Source organism: Phasianus colchicus, chromosome Z, assembly GCF_987193195.1.
Source record: "Phasianus colchicus chromosome Z, bPhaCol1.hap1.1, whole genome shotgun sequence".
NCBI classification, from domain to species: Eukaryota; Metazoa; Chordata; class Aves; order Galliformes; family Phasianidae; genus Phasianus; species Phasianus colchicus.
In genome coordinates, this window is record NC_143476.1 from 32,840,740 (window position 1) to 32,861,653 (window position 20,914).

Genomic DNA, 20,914 nt, shown 5'->3' on the forward strand with positions numbered 1-20,914 from the left:
TTTCTAGTAAACATGTTCAAATTCATAGCTATCTGGATTATCTGAAGATATACAAAAGAAAGCTATAATTCTAAACTTGCCTTTTTCTTTCTTAAGCTATATCTAGATAAAATAAATTGAAGTTATTTACACTTCTCATAAAGATCCTACCTGCACCATCTCTGTATTTGATTAAATGGTACCTAATAACCATTACTGTAAACCAGAATATTGTAGCAAATTATATCTAACAAGAATATTTATAATTTATGAACGATAGACGCTTTATTAACCAGGTAAGCTACGGATAAAATGAATTCATGAAGTCTCAGGTTTTTTCTTGGAAAATTACCTTGTAGATTAAGAAAATATATTTTTAATAGAAAATTTCAGTACTTAAAATGCACCTAGATCTGCTCTGAAAAGTATTATTAGAAAATTCTACCTGTAAACCAGCTGTACAAGTGCTATCATCATGAAAACACAGAACAGCTACCAGATAAAATAACTATATATATCTTCATAGAAAACTGGAAAAATGAATAATCACAGCTGAATTCTCTACCACAATCAGTGTTATCATCCTGACTTTTAGAACTTGCTGGGCAGCTCAAGTCTGATCCAGGGTTTCACGATGCAAACACTCAGTTCACTTTGTCACAGTAGAGTTTACCATCATGCTGATTTCAAGGCTTGAGGCTCATGAGTTCTGTTGTATTTCATTGCCATACCTCTTATCAGAGTTAAGATACTCATTTACAAATATCACAACAAGAATATATAACAGTGATCATATGTGGAAGTTACCTGGAATTTGCACTGCTGTGCCTTCAACCGAACCCATACTTGTGCCAATCAGGAAATCTGATCCATTAGTGACTTCCGGAAGGGAAAATGATGAAGTTACAAGTTCAATAGTATTTAGCTCCTCAGAGCTTATTGTTGACTGTTCATTTGAATAAGGATTATTTCCAGGGGCTGCATTGTTTGTTGCAATGTTAGAAGAAATTGTTGTAGTCTCCTGTCGACCAAGCAAAGCTGACTGTGTTTCCAAGCTTCTATCCAAAGGCTCTAAAGATGAAGTTAGCATTGTAACTGTTTCCTGGTCAGGTTTAAATACTCCAACTTCTATACTGTTGGGTGAATCTGAAGCAGGTGTGGATGAAAGCGTTGGTCTCTCTCTCTCAGTACTCCTATCACTTTCTTGACTGGGATTTTTCACTCTCTCTGAAGAAAATTCAACTTCTATTGTGCTAAGTTTTGGAACATCTGTGCTTGTTCTTTCTCCAAAATTCAGAAAAGCAGTAGGGTAGTCAGGTATTGATGGAGAATCTCCAGAAATAGTAGCATTTTCCTCAATAATCAGATCATTCACAGAAGATTCTGTCTCTTCTGACTTCTGTGTTACAAGTTTATTAAAATGAGGAGTACTCTCAGTAGTTATGGTTTCTGATTCAGGCTCAGGAGAAAACTCTTGCAGAGAAGACTCTGTTGTATCTAGGTCTGTCGTGGGTGGTTTATAAGTTGCTGCAATATCAGAACTAACCTCTTTGAAAGTTCCATCTGATGAGTGATCAGAGTGATCTGAATCCTTTGCAGATGATGTACTTGGAATGACTACCTCAGGATATTCAGATACTCCGTTAACTAACCGAACAGTTGGTGAGGATTTAGGATTTTGAGATACAGAACTTAAACTCACTGAGTCTGTTTCTTCATACTCTGCTGCTGACATTGATTTTGTTTGTACATATACTGTAGAATGCTTTTCTTCAGTACTGCTAGATGACAGAGTTGCATGTTGGGACGTACTCTGCGTGGTGGCCATACTTACATCAAATGTGTCAGTTGTCAAAGCCTTTTCTGTCTCTACAGTTAAATCTGATGTGAGGGAAGGAACCACAGGCTTTTTATCACCTGATTCTTCTTGGCCCATTCCAGAAAATCCAATAACAGACATTGTTTCGCTTTGATCTGTTATTATTTGGTTGTTTGCTGAAGTATAAGGCTCATGCACATCATCTGCTGTGCTTGTCCTTCCAACATGTTTAGCCTCGAACTCAGATTCTTCAGAGTCATGAGGCATATGGGGACTTACCAGAGCGGGTACTGTTGGAAGGAAAATTCCCAATTCATTGAGTATGGTAGTTGTGAGAGCTTCTGTTGCAAACTCCATGGCATACCCTGAACCTAAATCCTTGTCTACTAATTTTGGTCCATGTCCAGTTGTTACTGATTCACTACTTGGCTGAATGGAAGGAATCAAAGAAAGATTATCACCAGATGTAGATGTATTCTCTTTGATTATAGAAAAATTAAGTGTTGAATCATACTTGTCCTCTTCAGCTTTCATGCTATCATCACTGCCATACGTTGACTGTACAGCAAGATTTGGCATTGTCTGCACACTTATTATATCTTCAGGCATTGACTTGGAGTGATCCATGTCTATAATAGTTGTTTTTTCTGATGGGATTTGAAGTCGTTCTTCAATTAGTGTAATATCACCATAAACAGAAAAATTCAGTGTAACTTGTCTTCTATCATCAACCACTGGAATAATATCCAGTGACATCCCAGTATCACTTGTCAGCTCTTCTGATGTAGCTGTCTTTGGATCAGCAGCAGTTTGATTTGTCACAATCTCTTTTTCTTCTGTAAAAAGAGAAGCTAATTCTGTGATCACAGTCTGTGATCCATCTCCTGGTGCATCTGTTGTCATAACTTTAGGATAAACCTCGCTAGGAACCTGAGATGAAGCAGTTACTTCGACTTCTGTCACAGGAGGTACTGTCACATGAGTAAATGTATCAGGGGGAAATGAATCTGAAACACCATCCCAACCAGATCCCTCTCCAGAACTTTCAGGAAATACTCTGCTTGGCATTTTTGTTGCTGAGGTTGCAAGAGATTTTCCGGTTTCAAGATAAGGAGTTTCACTCAATATTACAGAAACAGGAGTTATGTCATCTGTAGCCAGCATATGTGAAGATTCCTCATGAGAAACATCTCCAGGAGTAGCTATTGGACTGTTTGTATCATTTTCTCCCCTCTTGTGGTCCATTTCCTTATTGAAAGGTTCTTCAATCACAACAAAATAATGTGTTATCTCTTTGTCTTTAGAGTTGGAGTGATTGGAACTCTCTTCTCCTAAAGCTGGGGAACTGGTGGCCATTGAGTATGCAGTTTCTGTCAGCAGCTCTGCTGCAGTAGTTCTAATTTCTCCATTAATTTCAGCATTTGATTGAGTGCTTCCACTTTCAAAGACTTGTGTCTGATCAGTGGAAAGTTTGGGTCCTACACTTGCAGGATGAAAAGACTGAGCACTTAAAATATTTGTGGTTTCTTTGACAACCAATGACTCTACTGAAGGAATAACAGTAAACTCATCTCCTGATCCTTGTCCTGAAAATAATGGATCACTGATGACCTCATTGTTTGTCGGTTTTTCTTCTTCAGGTGTCAGGACTAATCTGGGAATATCTTCAGTAGGAAAAATATTTTGTACCAACTTCTCTTCTTGCTCTGTACCTGTAACAGGAGAACTGAAGTATTTCCTTTCAATTATTGCAGACTCAGTAACTCTGTCATTATTAAATGGCAACAAAATTTTTTCACCAGATTCAGCTTCTACTTTATTTTCTTCTGAATATGGTCTGATAGTAGGAGCATTTAAAAATTCCACATGTTCATGGTTAGCCTGTGTACTTCTGAAGAATGGATCCTCCATTGCTTCTCCAGAAGATTCTATTGCTTTTGTTGAAGTTTCCCTTAGCCTGTCTTCCCATGAGTGCACATCTTCTGACACAGGAAGATTTGTGGCAAAAGATGTCTCTGTCAGATCATTAGCTGTTTTCTCTTCCATTTTTGTATCCGTTACAGTTCGCAAAATGGTGATGTCATGTTCAGTACTTGTGACTAGCTCATTAGGTTCAGCAGTGAAGGCATGAACCACAGTAGATGGCATGCTGACAGCTTTTCTGTCATACTGCTCTTGTGGTTCTGATTTCCCAGTGGGTGAAATTGATGTTTTTGTAAATGATTCAGTTAAAGTTTCTGCTTCTCCAGAGCCCTGATCAGTGAAAAGTGAAAAATGGCTTTCAAGCACTTTTTCTGTAGGTCCATTAGACATTAGTTTTGTGGTGCTGCTGTCAGCTTTGAGTTCTTCTCCAGAGCCATGCTCAATCATTAAAATTTTACCCAAAGAAACAGTTGAAAAGCCACCTTTTCCCTTTTTGCTTTCTGTAGACTCAGTTACTGCTTTTATGCTATCATATGTCACCATGGTGTCAAGAGTGCTGTTATTAACAACTGATTCTGGAGATGATGTGACTTCAGCTGTTTGTAAATCCTTTGTACTAATTACTGGTGCAACATGAGATGTTACCTCTCTTCTAGAACCAAGTCTTGATTTGATGTCAGAAGGAGCTGTGTAAGTTGGTTCTGCTTCTTGTGTTTGTTCTCCTTGGTTTTCTGTAGTAAAGACATTCTCAGATATCTGAATTGCTACTTCAGATTCCTTTGTTAAGCCATCTGAACCAGTACTTGAAACTGATGTTGCTGGTTCACTTCTTCCTATGTGCTCTTCATATTCTGTTGTGGCATTCCTCAGTGAAACATTGATGACATAAATATTTCCTTCATGTTTTACTGTTTCCATGATAGACCTTGATGGAACTGAAGTCAAAGCAGCAGACTCAGTGATAACATCTATGTCTCCAGAACCTGAATCAGTAAAAGGGGAGTCAGTACTTACCACTTTTCTTGTGGGACTCCCTGAAAATAAGTCTGCTGGTTCTTCAGCTGATCCTTCATTTATAAAAAGTTTCTTCTCTCTCAAGAAAGGAGTGGTGGTAACCTTTTTGATTTCAGAATGCATGGTACCTGTTACTGGTACTGTTTTCCTGAGAGGGATCTGTTCCTGACTTACAGTTCTGACTTCATTAGTAGTGCTTCCAAGCTCATCCAGTTCAGATTTTCCCTTTGCAGCAGTGGCTGAAATTTCCTGACTTGAATAAACAGTAGTCTGTAATTCTTTTTCATCTTCAACTTTTTTTTCAGTTGCAACAGAGCTGCCAACTACTTGCTCCATAATTAAATCAGATACAAAATTGGTGGAAACAGTTTCTTCAGAACTTTGATCAAAAGTAGAATAAAGATTTCTTCCTCCTCCAGGCAAAGCAGAGGTGATTTCTGAAATGGTTACAGAAATTTCTGTTGGCAGTACTGTGCCAGAACCCAAAGAAATCTCTTGCACTGAAAGTGTTTCTGCAACTGCTGTTTCTGTTGTGGCTGAAGCTGAAGTGCTGTTCTCTTCTACATCTCCAGAACCTTCTAGAACTATAAAAGAAGAAGCACTCATCTCAGGCTTTGTTGCATGAGTTGTTGCTTCCAGGTTGCTTTCAAAAGGGTACTCTGCATCAAGTTTAATAGTTGATTTATAGTAATTTCCAGGAGTGGTGGTCCCATCTTTTGGAATAAAGTCTTTCACAGCTATGCCTACAGTAGCAGTATCAAAACCTGCACTTGGAGCAGCAGTTACTGCGGAACTTTCCACAGAAATGACACTAGGAACAGAAGTTGTACCAGAAATTTTTTCATTATCTTCATGACTTGACATTGTCACAACTTCTGTGAACACAAACTTAGACAAATCAGATTCAGTGGAGCCGTCACCAGAAGATTCACTAGCAATCAAAAGCAAGTTTTTTGTGTCTTTGGTAGAACTCTCCTCAGATCCATGCCACATTACAGTCTCCTTATTTTTTTGTGGTGACTGCTCATTCATAGAAGTAATCTCTAAATATTTGTCTGTTGTGGTAACTTCTGACTCACCACTATATACTGGTTCTAACATTGCAACATCTGCTGTCGGTTGTGTGACTTCAAATGCCCCCATTACTTCTCCAGCTTTGCTTGGCTGCATTGTACCAGAAGCTTCACTTTCAGATATTACATAGGTGTTTGTTTCATTGACTTGTGAAAAGGTTACATTTTTTGAATGTGCAACACTTTCAATTTGATCACTTCTTGCTTCCTCAGCTTTTGTGCTTTTAGGTGCACTTGTCACCTGTTGCTTTCCATTGATGAATTGCAAAGCTGGAGGAGTTGTAACATCAGTAGTATTTTCACAGTCTTCTTCCTCCTCTTCAAAGTCCATAAAGTTTGGAAAGAAAGGATCCAATATTATATATTCAGATGAATCCTGCACAGATTCTGAAGTACAGGGTTCAGTCTGAGATGATTCTGCATCAGTATGGGGCTCATCTATTGCATGAGGAAGAATGTGGCGACTGAACAGATCCAAAAACTCATTCACCGGATGATCTGCAAAAAAAAAAGAGCTTTTCATAATCCCTAAGTAACAGTCATGGTTGTGCATTATTGCAGACACATGAAGTATGAACAATCCTCTAGAGCAAGAAAAGAACAACAGCAAATTCAAACAGCAAATTCAGTATATTCTTCCACTCACACTATGTTAAATGCTGGCACAGTATTTTACTTTCTACTCAGACCCTCTGAATATTGAGTTCACTGCTTATGTGATGCTGTCCACACCAGAGTAACCTTTCCTGTGTTATATAGGAGAGACGAGAACTATTTTTAGACCACAAGACTCTGGTTCCAACCTGCAACAAATGCTTGTGCTGATTAGTGATTTTAGCTAACCTTCGCTAAAACTGATCTTAGAGAAAGCTAAACAAAGTCAAATGTAAGTTAAAATAGGACATAAAGAACATACCTTTATAGCTCCATTTATCTTCAGTACAGAGTAACTCATATTACTAGTAACACCACGAAAACCACACCATGTGCTCTATTCTTTACACTCGGATCCTTGGTTAGCAAATAGTCTCACTTTACAAAGTCGCTGCAATTTGCCATTCTAAATTATTTAATAAATAACATGAAAATATACCAGATTCAAAAATCAGTCATCATTCAGACAGTAATACGAGTAAAACCCAGTTATTTTTTTTCTGTTTAATACTCACTTCAAAAGATTTGCACGATCTTACAGACTACAGACCTCTCGTCTTCTGTCTAGGTAGCCAAGCAGATAAAAAGGAAGAAAGAAGTTCTATGTAGACACCGTTTTATCTATAGAAGCCCTCATGAATTACCCTAAGACTTATGATCATAAAGTCCACTGGCACTTTATAAATGCACCTTCTCAGAACAAATATTACTTAAAACCCTGTAGTCTAGATAATAAATGCTATCCTCACTGAACATACTCATATCCATCCATCCATACAGACTACAGACTGAGAGAATAAACAACGATTTTCAGGCTTTGATTGATGCAACATTTAGCCTACTGATTTGAAGCCAGAAACTTTGTTCCAAATGTTAGTCCACGAACATATTCTGCTTCCGAGGCCGTGTTCAAAGCCATTTTGTCCAAAGTGAAATTACACTTTGCTGGTATAAACTTGAATTACAAATGAACCTCTGTCTACAGCTACCTGAACCAACATACAGGATTCCTTGCAGCACCATCAGTGATGGTTACTATCCAGAGAATACGTTTAGGTCTTTTAGCAAACTAAGTACATGATAGAGCAAAATTTACAAGTATATCTTCCTCATTAATAAAAGAAATGAGAAACTAAAAGTATTTCATTAGTTTGAAGTAATTCTCCTGCATATGAACATCATTTAATCTCTGGGACAACTGAGCCCTCAGAGATAATCAGACGATAATTCTGGAGAAGAACGTATTAAAACATGTTGAACTGATGCATAACATTGTGAAAGGCTGGTGAATCTTTGCCTTGTTTTGTTTTTTTTCAATGCATGCGAACTGTCTGCAACTCAGGTTTTGGAAAGATCACTGCAACTCAATGGAGAATTAATGTTCTAGTTGCTCACCCTGTGCTTACTGCTAAACGTGGAAGTACCACTGAATCTTCATTTTGATAAATCTCAAGCTGAAGAGTAATGGCATTTCACAAAGAATAAGTATTAAGTACACTAAATCAGAGGCTATGACCTAATTGCTAAAGAATGTGGGAAAAATTAAGATCCATTCAGGTTGCACAGCATTAAGTTCAGGGTTCCCACTACAATGAAAAATGTTGTCTTATACCCAGTTCTGCCAGTTATTGGGGTATTTTCCCAGTGAAGCCTGTGGTATGAAGGAATTGTATTTTCATAAAAATTAGAAGCTCTTATTAGCACAAAAATGTACTTTGTTTTCAAAATCCTAAACTAAAAAAAATACACAAGAAGTCAATTAATGAAAAAGGGAATGGCAAGTTAAATCTGCTAGAGAGCTTTCAGAATTTCTGGTTCTTGGTAAATTCACTATAATGTGAAATACAGAAATACACAACCAGAGAATTACAAATGAAAATATGTACAGACAAGAAAGATGACTGTGTACACATTTTATAAAAGAATATGTATAAATACCCTAGTATATAGACTAACATGGCATAAGCATCATTACAATTTCGCATACAGCTGTTAGAATTGTGTGCACAAAGCATGTATCCTTTTGCAAAGAACTACACATATTTAAGAAAAAAATAAAAAGAAAAAAAAGCAGGATGGGACAGGATAGGTTATAATTTGTAGGAGGATACCATGACTAACAAGTTCTGACCAGTGCACTGCTTTTTGTAGCAGTGCACACCTGGGAGTCCCTCAAATTACTAGCTCATGCTAAATCACAGTAGGTAATAAATTAATGAACAACATCTGTTCCAAATTCACCTAGAAGACATATACAAATTCTTACATATGCAAAGATCTCTCTCAGACATTACTTCTACTTTGTTAGCTTTTTCAAGATCTCACATGCCACAAAGATCCACATAAAAGAACCTTGGCTATGGTGTGATGTTCAAATAATAAATTTTGAGAAGACCCTTTCACCAAATACTAAGTATTATTGTCTTGTTTTGTTTTTCCAATGAACAAAACGACCAGCTTTTAAGAAAATAATAAGTAATCCAGTTGAAGTATTTTTTATTAAAATTTCTTCTCCTTTCTGAAGTTTTGGTTATTCAAGTTGCCAACACTGAGTAGTAACAGCTATAGTAAATTCTCTTAAGCCTTAGAGATGAGCAATAATCTAACAAACAATATAAGCTCACATACCATGTAATCTTGACCTCTAAGAATAAGCAAGATTCTAGGATGAAAACTTACATACAATCATTACATGTGAATAGGGAGGGAAAAGCTTTATCTACCAAAGTGGTTTGCAGATGCTCAGGGCAGACACACAAACACTTGCAATTGCTTTAAGCTGTCTAGATGTAGCTGAAAGATGCTGTCTATATTTATGTTTGTGCCCATTTCATCTGCAGGGAATGACATACACATTGGAGCCTGTTAGTAAGAGGTGGAGTGAGGACAAGGGAAAGGAATTCAGTTCCTAAATGCTCTTATCAATAGTTCACGCATTACAATGACAAGACAAAAGTAGCACTTGTTCAAAGAGGTGCTCTTCTATCACTCTCAGAAGACAGAAAGTAAGAACAAGCAGTTATAAAGTAATCTAAACAGAGGTAGAAGGTCTAGATTGCCAGTCCAACAGAGATTTGCCAGGAAAGCCTTTTGTGGAGAAAACTGAAGAGGTATGCAGAGAAATAAAGATGAAATAGATATGTGGACAGGTTTACATGCAGCCCAAGTGCTTCTTAATCGATTTAATGCATTTAGATGTTTTAAATTACCTGCATAGCATAAGAATCATAGAATCATCATAGAAAAGCCTGGGTTGAAAAGAACCACAAAGATCATCGAGTTAGAATGTGTGTAACTGTGTATAAGAAATGGAAATTCCCTTGCTCCAGGCACTTTTTGGACACAAGAGGATTTGACTGCTACTATGAAAACCACAGAGCAGTGGATGGAGGTGGCATTGATTTCCATTCCATCTCTTCTCATGATCTTTGGCTCTACAGTCAAATTAATTTTCCACAGGCTCAATGACAAGAATTGCCCCAAAGTTACTCACTGCTGCCTTCCACATGTGTAAATAATGTATAATGTGTGATTCCAGTTGTTTGTTTGTTTGTTTGTTTGTATGTTTTAAACAATATTAATATTCTAAAGAGAATTCTAAAAGATTCTCCAAGATCATTTGGGAGGGGGCAGGCATTAGAGAGGGCTTTCTGTCTAAAAACCCTTCTGATAAGCAGCTGAATTAGAGTATAAAGTTAAATGAAAAACAGATTCTGATTTTTTCAAACTTTTAAAAAACTTAAATATAAAAACCAGTAGACTTATGCATTAAGCATAATCTTGTAAGTCTTTTTCATAATTGGAAAATTAGCATTCAATCTGACATTCTGCAAACAGCACAGTTTCACCTGTGGATTCCTGCAACTTCTCCACTTATGGTGAAACTTCCGAAGTTATGTGTCAGAAGTAATAGTTTGTTGTTTTGTAGGACTAAGGGTCTGATAAACCCATGATATCCACTGAAAGATTCACACAGTGTTCTGTATACTTTGATTGAGGTCCTGTATTTTGTTTAGAATACAGATAAAAAGAAAAGATAATTTTAGAAGAGGACCAAAAAGTTTTTGGACTGTTTGTCTTTTAAATGTGAGTATCATTCTATAGTGGGACACTATCACAAATTACATACTATTCACTATCAAGAATGCAGAGTCACAAACAAGATAGTTTGCATTACTCATATTTATTCCTGCATTTCATAATCAGGAAATTTTTGTTTTGGCTCCATCAGAATTATATCACAGTGGATTTAGTTCATATTATGGCTACAATTACAATAAAATATTGTGTATACGTGTTTTTATCACATTTCCGTAAATGTGACATTTAGTGACTGTTAAAAATGTTCTGTAGTATCTTGCAATGAAAATTTAAAAAAATAATAACCTTTAGCTCAGAAGGAAAAGTGATTAACCATTTAAGACAAAAAATGGACGATCCTACCCCCTTTTTTTCCTTATACAGTTGTTACATTCCATGCTTTACTGGCTACATCTCCTTGTTTCTTCCCCATTGCTATACACTTTGCACTTACTTTCAGGTACCTCTGCTTCTTTGCTACAGTACAACCATCACCTCCTATAGAAGACTCCCATCACATGCACTTTAATAAACATGCACCTCAGCAACAGCTTTGAACATCACCTCCAATGGACCACATGCTCTGGCACTATTGTTGGGGTGTCTGGGATGGGGACTAGAGAAGAGACAAAACTGTAACCCCTAGCACTGTGGAAGAACAGATCATCAGCTTGGGCAAGCTGATAAAGAGCTCAAGTTAGAGATCTCAAGCAGATGCCTCTTCAAACCATCTATTGATTAGACTTCTAGAAAACATTTTGAAAAAGGCAATGCAAAGCATGACTGTATTTTAAAAACATGGTATGGAAAGCACAATGTCAGGTGTGAGAACTAGGTGCAGAAGCACATCTGATTCATTTTTCTATATTTACAGAATTTAGCCTACCCTCCCAATGAGATGGGTCAGAGAATTTCACTAAATCCAACCTTACACAGTGGAAAACAGATGCTTTGAATAATCGATTCAAACAGAAAAATCTATGGAACAGTTCTGTGAACATGCATGTTGCATTTGATTAAGACTCTCTGAAGAACCCAAATTCATGGCTTTTATGTGTTGTATGAAAATTCACACACGTTTGTGGGTCACACCTGATATGTTAGCCAGTGTGACCTCCCAACAGCAAACAGAGTCACTGGACATCAATTCAGACAACAGATATTTCCATTTCTTCTATAAAATATTTAGTAATCCTCAAAGTATGGGGTTCAAACTGAATTATTTGAACTGTAAAAAAATTCAGTGAGGGCTCACACTCTGGGGTTTGGAGAAGACCAAGTCTGAGGAATGACTAAGAGCTCCAAGTGACACATTGACTCCCAGAGCTCTCAGCTCTGCAGAGGAGTATCTTTGCAGCTGAAGCTGACTCAAGCAGTTTGAGGACTTCAGCTTTCTGAAAATCTTTCTGTGAATGAAAGCCTGGTCAATCTCACAGCAATGCATCAGTCACAATGAATATTTCAATTTAAAAGCGTGCTGAAGGAGTGGAGGAGCGATTCGACAAGATGGCCTTTAATTAAAAAAACTAAAAAACGTCTTTAAAGTTTCAAGAACTGGGTGTGTAGAATGACTTCTTTTTCAAAAAAGAAAGAAAGAAAGAAAGAAAGAAAGAAAGAAAGAAAGAAAGAAAGAAAGAAAGAAAGAAAGAAAGAAAGAAAGAAAGAAAGAAAGAAGGAAGGAAGGAAGGAAGGAAGAAAGAAAGAAAGAAAGAAAGAAGGAAAGAAAGAAAGAAAGAAGGAAAGAAGGAAGGAAGGAAGAAAGAAAGAAAGAAAGAAGGAAGGAAGGAAGGAAGGAAGGAAGGAAGGAAGGAAGGAAGGAAGGAAGGAAGGAAGGAAGGAAGGAAGGAAGGAAAGAAAGAAAGAAAGAAAGAAAGAAAGAAAGAAAGAAAGAAAGAAAGAAAGAAAGAAAGAAAGAAAGAAAAAGTTACGTTTAAATTGATATAGAATGCTTCTGTTTTACAGAAATAAAACATTCTGATAACATCTTTTGGACTCTTTTGTTTCATAGAGAAGGGTGTTTTTTTTTTTTTTTAATTATTATTCTTTTCATCTCATTTCAAAAGAAATAAGATTCTGAAATACAGACATTTCCTGCTGAAGGAAAATTCCAAGTGTCAGTCTACAGTATGTGCAATTCCTCTAACTTGTGCCATCTTGTAATATCATTAACCTACCTAAGCACGGTCAAAGTGCAGCAGTGCTCCAGGCATACCTCATCTCCCCCACCAGGAAAGGGTGGGAATGCTGCCAAAGAGCTGGTCTGAGGTGTTAAAGAAACATGGCTACTACTATACACACCTAAGTAAAAGACAACAAAGACAAGTCCAGAAATAATTAAACTTTTGATTATTTTAATCCTTTTACTTTTCATTAACGTGGACAACATGTATGATGAGGTCTACTTAAAGCCAGTTCTTGATTACTCTTCAGTCTAAATAAATAAAGGGTTTTATTTAGTTCACTTAAAAGTGCTCCCCAGTTAGGTATATATTTCTCTAAGTTTTGTTAATTTTGGCTCCCATCAGAAAATTTTAAGGATGTAACGCACATTTCCATTGGGGTTTTTTGGTTGCTTTTTTTTTTTTAATCAAGTTTAATCAAAAATATTTTTTTTGCTTTTCATCTGACAGTCAAAAGAGAAGTCACCATTCCTTAAATCACATTAGTCGTTTTGAAAAAAAAAGAAAAAGAAAAAAAAAAAAAGAAAAAAAAATCAGATATAAATTCTATACATTGAGTTTGAAAAGAAATCTAAATCATTCAAGCAAATATCTGGAAGCAAATACTGGGAAGGAAGAGTTTGTGTACAGCTGGATGGGTAGGAGTTGAAAGAATTCAAGGTGGGTGGTCAGTTTTGTCTACTAAAATTCACTTCACTATTCTGCTTTATCTTATTTGAGTACCTCTGTTTTTATGTGAGATACAGCCCTGCTGAAAGCCTCAGTATCAATTGCTGATATGTTCTTAAGCTGCAGCCTTTTCCAAACTATGCCATTCCACATGTTCACACTTGACTGAATTGTTGGCCACGACCAGAAACACCTGTGTAAAGGGTGTCACTCATCTGGACATCTGTTTTGCACAGGGCTCTGGACTGCATCGTTTTGTTTCAGCATCCCTGCCAAATTTTGGAGTAATAGACATGATGATGCAAAAACCATGTCAGAAATAAAGGAACTCTTTTATTATAAAAGAGTATCATGAAACCTTCTGGAAGCCTTTGGCGTTTCCTTCAGCCTCATTGTTTCCTGCTTTCCCCCTCTGACACAATGGTAAGCTTGTTAAGAAAAAACAGATTGAGTAAAATGTCAAGTTGTTAAAAATGGCACTTTTGCAGTGTCAAGTCTGAACCCCTGCAAGTGCAGGATATACTTTCCTGGATAACGAGTATTTGCCATACAATATCTTAAGGACAACTATTTTGTTCCCATTTCCTCTCTGCTCCAATATTTCATTAACAAAACTATGTTCCAGACAGCGGTGTCTCACTCTTGAGCATCCTTCCAACAATGACATTTTACTTTATGCCTATGGAGAAGACACTTCTAAAACTCTGCAGGGCTAAACAAACCCAAAACAAACCACTGGCAAGTACTACATCCTTTTCTGCAGCTGAAATCCTAAACAAAGTAAAAAGTCAAATTGTGCAGCCTGGATTAGCCGTTCTGCCTGTTATTTATAAAAGTCCAAGTCCAGAGGCCAGCTCACCAGGGCAGCCAGAAGATTTGGCTGGGAAAGGAAGACAACCACTCACCAAAACCTTAGCTTTGATCCCATGGGTACTCCTCCATAGTAAAGAAGGAAACAAGTCTTGCCCTTTGCTAGCTGTCATTTACTCAAGGGCAACCCCAAAATCCTTCTGTCACTACACATTTGGAACAAGTCAGAATCAATTCCATCCCTACTAATGTGGGAAATGAGTGCCCCTTCCCAGCAAAAAAATGACCTGTAGCCACAGAACATTGGGCCAACATCAAAATGCAACAGCCACAGTACTGAAGCAGATGTCCATGACACATGAAACACCCAGTATATTAATGCTCAATCCCCTGGTAAATGTCAACAATCTTTGGCTTTAGCAACAAACTTAAGACTAGATTCCCTACGGTGGTAGCTCCCAAAAAATTTAGGTTGATTTCATATTAATGTAGGAGTAATACAGGTTGTTTTATGGAGTAGGTGTGTGCTCAGTTTTACTTTCTTAGCCAATGTCATTTGCTTCAAAGGTGAAAGATCATGTGGCAAAAATAAAACCAGAAAATTTCCTGAGGTTCAAGCTCTACAATAGGTCATTGTGTTTATACATAGACACTTAGGTAAATATGTCATATTATCCCACCTGATCTAGCTCACAATGCTTTTTCTACAGAATACTGGAGTAGTTTACACATCTGTGCTGCCATTTATTGTGATGCTTCTCTGAAATTTTATCCCCTAAAATTCTCTAAACATCTCTCAAACATTCCATAAGCACACTTACAGTTTAACCTCTACACAAGCCCGCAGGTCAAGCAGACAGCATTCAAAACTATACTGAATCAGATACGCTGTTTAGCTGCAACCCCTGTTCCTTTTGGGGACAAATTTATAGCTATTATTTTTGTGACAATCCATATTCACTGATCTATTTTAAGGCTTGAATTTTATTCACTGAAATATGAGCAAGGTTTTTCTAGAGTAGTCCATTGTGGGCCAAATCAATCTTGTCCAAGACCTATACGCTTGTGTTACTACACTTATCTTTGTAAAACTTTAAATGCAAATGTATGTTTTCAAATATGTAGGGTGATTGTACACATAGATATTGACTTACTTGGCATATGGATTTTTGCACATTTTACGCACTGCAAATTTACACAGAAAATACAGAATAGATTCTGTAATCACAATTTCATAGTATCATCTCTTGATGTGTGGGAAAAACAATAAAATGCCTTCACAGATTTATCTGTAGGGGGCTAATAAGCACTGTTGCTTTGGGTATTACAAATCCAAAGCAGTTTGGGAGAAAACGGGACCCTCAGTTTTACCAATATAAGACTGTATACACCCATTGTTTCTGGCAGAATATCTCAAATGTGACTCTTACTTTCAAATATACTTTTAGGAAAAGGAGTACAGTGCTATGCAGGTAAAAGACTTTCAAAAAACTAAATACTAAGCTTGATACATAATATCTTTCAGAATCAACTTGGTTGTCTTTGATCCTCACACTTTTTTCCAGTCTGCAGGGATATGTGCATAGCAAATGAGACAAAAAGAAAACTACAGCCCAAAAGGAAGCTTGGTCGAGCAGAAATACTCCAGAATGAGATTATAACTACAGAGGTCTTATCTGAAAGCAACCTCCAGCTTATCTATCAATAATAATTTAACTGCCTTCTAAACTGTCAGCTGGACCATACAACTTTTCCACAGGACTTTTGAATTTTGCTTGTAATATTTAATGGTGACTCATTACAAGCCTAAATAGCAAAGTAATCAAATACAGCATAGGCTTCTGAAAGACAAAATCAATCCTAAAGAAGACAAAACTTCCAACTCCTTATCAGAAAGGGGAGAAGAAATTTCAGCTCTAATCATTGATGAAGAGAAAGAAATGTCTGTATGATTTCTGGTACTGAACTATCCTCATTGAAGCAAGCACACTGGTCAGACAAGTCCTAATACAATTCAGCAAGCAGTTTTTTTTAAAAATGTGAATTACCCCAAGGAACAAGATGGATGATTTCAACTATATGTTCCCAAAGGCTACAGAAAATATGTAGCAGACACTCTAAACACATTCTGACTTGTGCCAGGAAATAATTCACAAACCTCCTGAAAGAAACCAGCAGACGTTATGTATATTATTGATCAAATTTATCATCTAAACACTAACAAAAAGAAGGTGATAGAAAAGGCTAGCTGGATCAGCAGGAGTGAATTTAATCATTACATCTAAAATGTGCAAAAAACAGCAGTAAAAAAAGAAAACTATGCACTCAGAAAGAATATTGCAAACACTTTCTGAGTGCTATTATCAGACCTAAATATGAAGTGACCTATCTTAAAGGAATGATTTTCTATTAAGAGCGTTATTATTTGAAGCACTTATAAAAATATCTTTATTTATATTTCTGGGACCATATCCTGTATTCACTCAGAGTTTCACTGTATCCCATTAACATTTAGTGTAAAGCAACACAGTATAGATAATGTTTTCTGAAAATGGCAAAAAAAATTATATCCTCATTGTAAGTAGCAAGCTTTCTTACAAAGGGGATTAAGCTCAGATTTTAGAACAAATATCACCTTCCTTAAAAAAAATAAAGAATCATATTGTAGATGTAGTTTCCATGTAAATGACAGTTCATTTTTTATGCCAAAGGATTTTTTAAGACTTTCTTCACATGTAAACAAAACTCCTAAAAGAATTCTTCTTCCTTTACAGCAGATGAATGAAAAACTACATTGTACCTATGAATAAAATTCCTTCATTTGTCTCATGAATAAACAAAGAGCTATAAGAAAACTAGAAATGTGTAATCCCTATGTCTAGGATGGAGAAGTTTCCTTGGAAACAATGCAAAAACAGCAGGGAATGTGTATGCATCCTCTGAGCAGTATTTAATGTGAGGGCAGTGTTTCTTGTATCTATGGAAGTCTATAAAGGAATGTGCTCTTTAATAAGACTGCAGGAAGAGCCAGCAATAGTGGCTAAAAAACTTCTTATTAATTCACAGTCTTAGTTTATTGTGAAAGCTTCTGAATATCAAGTTTTAGCTCTGTTGAGCACGGGGCTGTTATTTTCAAAGTATAAGAGGCTTGGGAGTTTGGTTTTTTAAGTGTTATTTATTTGTTAGCACTTTCTCTCATGTCAGGCATCCTTGCTGGTGCATTTTAACTATGATTTATATGTGATAGCGCTCAACTTAAGGGCACTTCTTAAAACATCCTTCATGGCATGAGTACAACATGAATATTCTAATACAGAAAAATTCTAACTGGCTGGCTTAATTAAATAACAGGTCTATCAGTTAGAGTTAAATATGTTGCTTTAACTCCCTATGATACAAGTGTCTTTTGAAGTAAAATTTAACTAATTATAGAACAAAAAAGAAGCTGTGAATGCTATAAAGACATTCCTACTGTCCCCTAAACAATTCTGCTCTCAGTCACCTCACTGCAATTACTGTGGTGTAAGTACACCAGGGAAGATGATATCAGAATCTGGCCATGTTTGCTGGTATTTAGCCTGAGTTACTCTAAACAAAACAAAAACTTGGTTGTCTGTATGCTACATTTTACAAGATACAGAGAATTCAGTCATTCAGGCTATGAAAATTATTTGAGCTGCTATCTAATATTGACAGACCTGTTTCATTCAGAATGTGTTTCAGAACTACTAGGCATTTTTCTTTCCTAGCTAAACAAACAAATCCAGAGCTCCAAACAAAACACCACTAGGAAAGACTGCATTAATAATTCATCAGCTGAAATAAAACCATGCCCATTGACTGCTGCAAACAGCGGGGAATATGACCAACTCCAGAGCCAGTGAAGGCCAGCAGCCACCATAGTCTTACTATCAGTTGGAAATCAGTTAGTAAGCATACAGGTCCAGTTTCCATCCATCCAGCAGGAGCCTTTGTATTTAATAAGACAGGAAGTTTACTAGTGCTCAGCTTACTAGTGCTCCAACATCCCAACAGAAATGAGCTTAGCTCAGCACAGTACCAATAGAACCATGGCCATAGAATACCACATCAGAAGAGACAGATTTAAAAATTAAATGGCATTTTGCTCACCATGATGCTCAGGCACATTTTCAGTTCTTTTTCACTTAAATGCACACTGATATCAGGTATCACACAGTTGCTAAGAGAGCTAAACAACCTGTGCAGGCAGAAATGTTCTATCCATACATGTTTGAGTGCGTTAGCAGGCACTGCATAAAGCAGGAGAATGCTTTATGCAGGACAGCATTTTTTTCTTTACAATAAACTTTGATTTGCAGTTCCTAAGCATAAACAATGTTTCAGTAGCACATATCTATCTTTTGCAGGAGGGCATAAATGATTTCAGCACATAAATGACAAGGTTTCTTCTCCCTCAGCAGAACTCTCAGACACAACAATTATTATGTTAATAATTTCTGAAAAGTACACCAAAAGTTGCACGTAGCACATGTGCACCTACTACAAAGAACAGCGTCCAGATAGGTATTTGCCAGTAGGCATAAATAAAGCAACTCAAAAGAGAACAGTGTGGGTACAGGTGAAGACAGCTAGAAGTACAGGTGCTCCTAAAACGGCTCCATCACATATGAGGTTCCACATGGAGAAAGCTGGGAGCCATGTAGTCCTGCTTCTTCACACCATCACCTAGCACCATCCCAACAACCCTGAGCAGTAGATCCTGCTCCTTGCAGGATCCCACAGCATTTTTACTCTCTCCTCAGTAATGAGAAAAACAAAGGCTGAAAGGGGACATGGTTATTCTCTATGACTGAACAGAGAAATAAAAGTATCAAGGGATAAGTGTCAAGAAGAAAAAAGACCTATTCAAGCTAAAGACAATGCTGGCAAGAATAAACACGGGTATGAACTGGCCAAGAAACAATCCAGGCTAGATATTAGAATCAGACTTTAGGAAAGTCACGATGATCTGGGACAGCCTTCCAGAGGGAGCAGGGAAGACAAAAGGATTAAATGAATTTTAAGATGGACCTGCAAAGACCCTATTCTGCCTCCTTTGTTCAGCTTTACGACTATGAGTCATTAACATCTTGCATTCTACAGTATATTCCTTTTCTTTCAAATTTCACAATCTTCTTACACTACTAAGAAAGAAATATGCACGTCAGGGAATTACATGTTGAAACACAAAAGTTTGTAACCCTCTTTCCATAAAATTCCTCAACTACAGAGCACAAGTTTCTGCAGTTTCATTCTGCTCAAAGCTGGAGGGGACAAGAAACCAGACAGAGCTGGTGTGAGTCCCAGGGTCCAATAAGCGCTTTGAAATACACTCACTAAGCAAAGACTTTTAAATGTCTCCAAAAAATGCAGGTGTGCAAATTACTCCTGATACAGACAGGAGTTATGTTTCCAGTATCACTGTTAAACAACACCCCCACAAGCATTTTTCAGCTCATAAAATTTTTATGAGCTGAAAAGTTCCTTCAAGTTTTTTTTCTTTTATTCCCAGCTGCTGATATATACTACCTTCTAGTAACAGCACCAGTGCTCACCTCTGCAACACATAGCAGAGCTGTGAGGAAATAAAGGGACAAGATTTCCCTCTCTGCCTTGAAAGAGATGATCCCCTTTCCTATCCTATGTAATGAAGAAGTGCTCATGTGGTCAACACCGGGGTGAGAGCCACTGTGCGGCAGGAGCAGCCTGCTGATTCATAAAGGAGAATGAAATTCCAGGCTTTCTCCAACATGAAACATGTGCATGATCCTCTTTATAAGAATAAAAACAAAGGAATGTTTCTCTGAACACAAATGTATTATCCTCACTATTTGGAACACCTGATCCGGATATGGACATGTACCATGGCCTATCTGAAACACCATGCCTGATATTCCTCTTAAATCTGTGCAGCTGCCTCACACGTGTGCGTGTGGAAATGCATATATTGCTTATACATGACATTTTCTCACTGAAAGGTGACATATTCTGATACAAACAAGTTGTTCAATCCATCCAGTGATGCATTCTTTCCTGTCAGCATTTGAGTGTATTTATCAGAATTTAAGCTAATGAGGATGACCTTCCAACATGCCCTAAATTAACTCTGCTTCCATAGTTAAATTCAATTATCTAAAAGTAACTGAAACTTCCTTTATGAAATTTTTAATGGATTGCAAGCATGCATTTTAAAAGCTAGGAGAAGAATTGTTAAGCTCAGGGATGGCATGATAAAAAGAAGCCTACTTCCTACTACAGGAGAAACTGTTCCTGGATGGCTGGTTCAATAAATTCAAAGGCCTATTTTATTCAAAATCAGAAATATCTGACTTAGATACGGTACCACTACAAATTATTCTGGGAGGGTATAAGAGAACCTGAAATCCTTGTCAATAGATTCAATTGACTTTAACATCATCAATATTAAAAGTCTTTTAAGTGCAGCTTGAGTCTACAGTAATAACCAAGAACCATACCCCCCACATTCCATACATCCATAACACATTCCATGCATCTACAGCACATTCCAGCCGATGACTTCAAAGCACCTCAATGAAAGTGACACCAATTTAGCAAGGCCTTGAGATCAAGTAGAAAGGCACAAGAAATCCTCCCTCTTTCTCCTCCTCATCCCAGAATGTGGCCATGGAAATGCTCCTCATTTCCATGGGCACAGGAGAGATGGCCTCCCT

General features: G+C 37.1%; 1 protein-coding gene across 3 annotated transcripts in view; it reads right to left on the reverse strand.

The window, feature by feature from the left end:
- VCAN (versican) overlaps positions 1–20,914 on the reverse strand; it is a 107,876-nt gene that overhangs the window by 30,279 nt on the left and 56,683 nt on the right. For all 3 annotated transcript variants that reach the window (XM_090132665.1, XM_090132664.1, XM_031609527.2), the window contains exon 8: positions 787–6,306. In XM_090132665.1, coding sequence (XP_089988791.1) covers positions 787–6,306 — 5,520 coding nt within the window. The remainder of the gene's footprint in view (positions 1–786; positions 6,307–20,914) is intronic.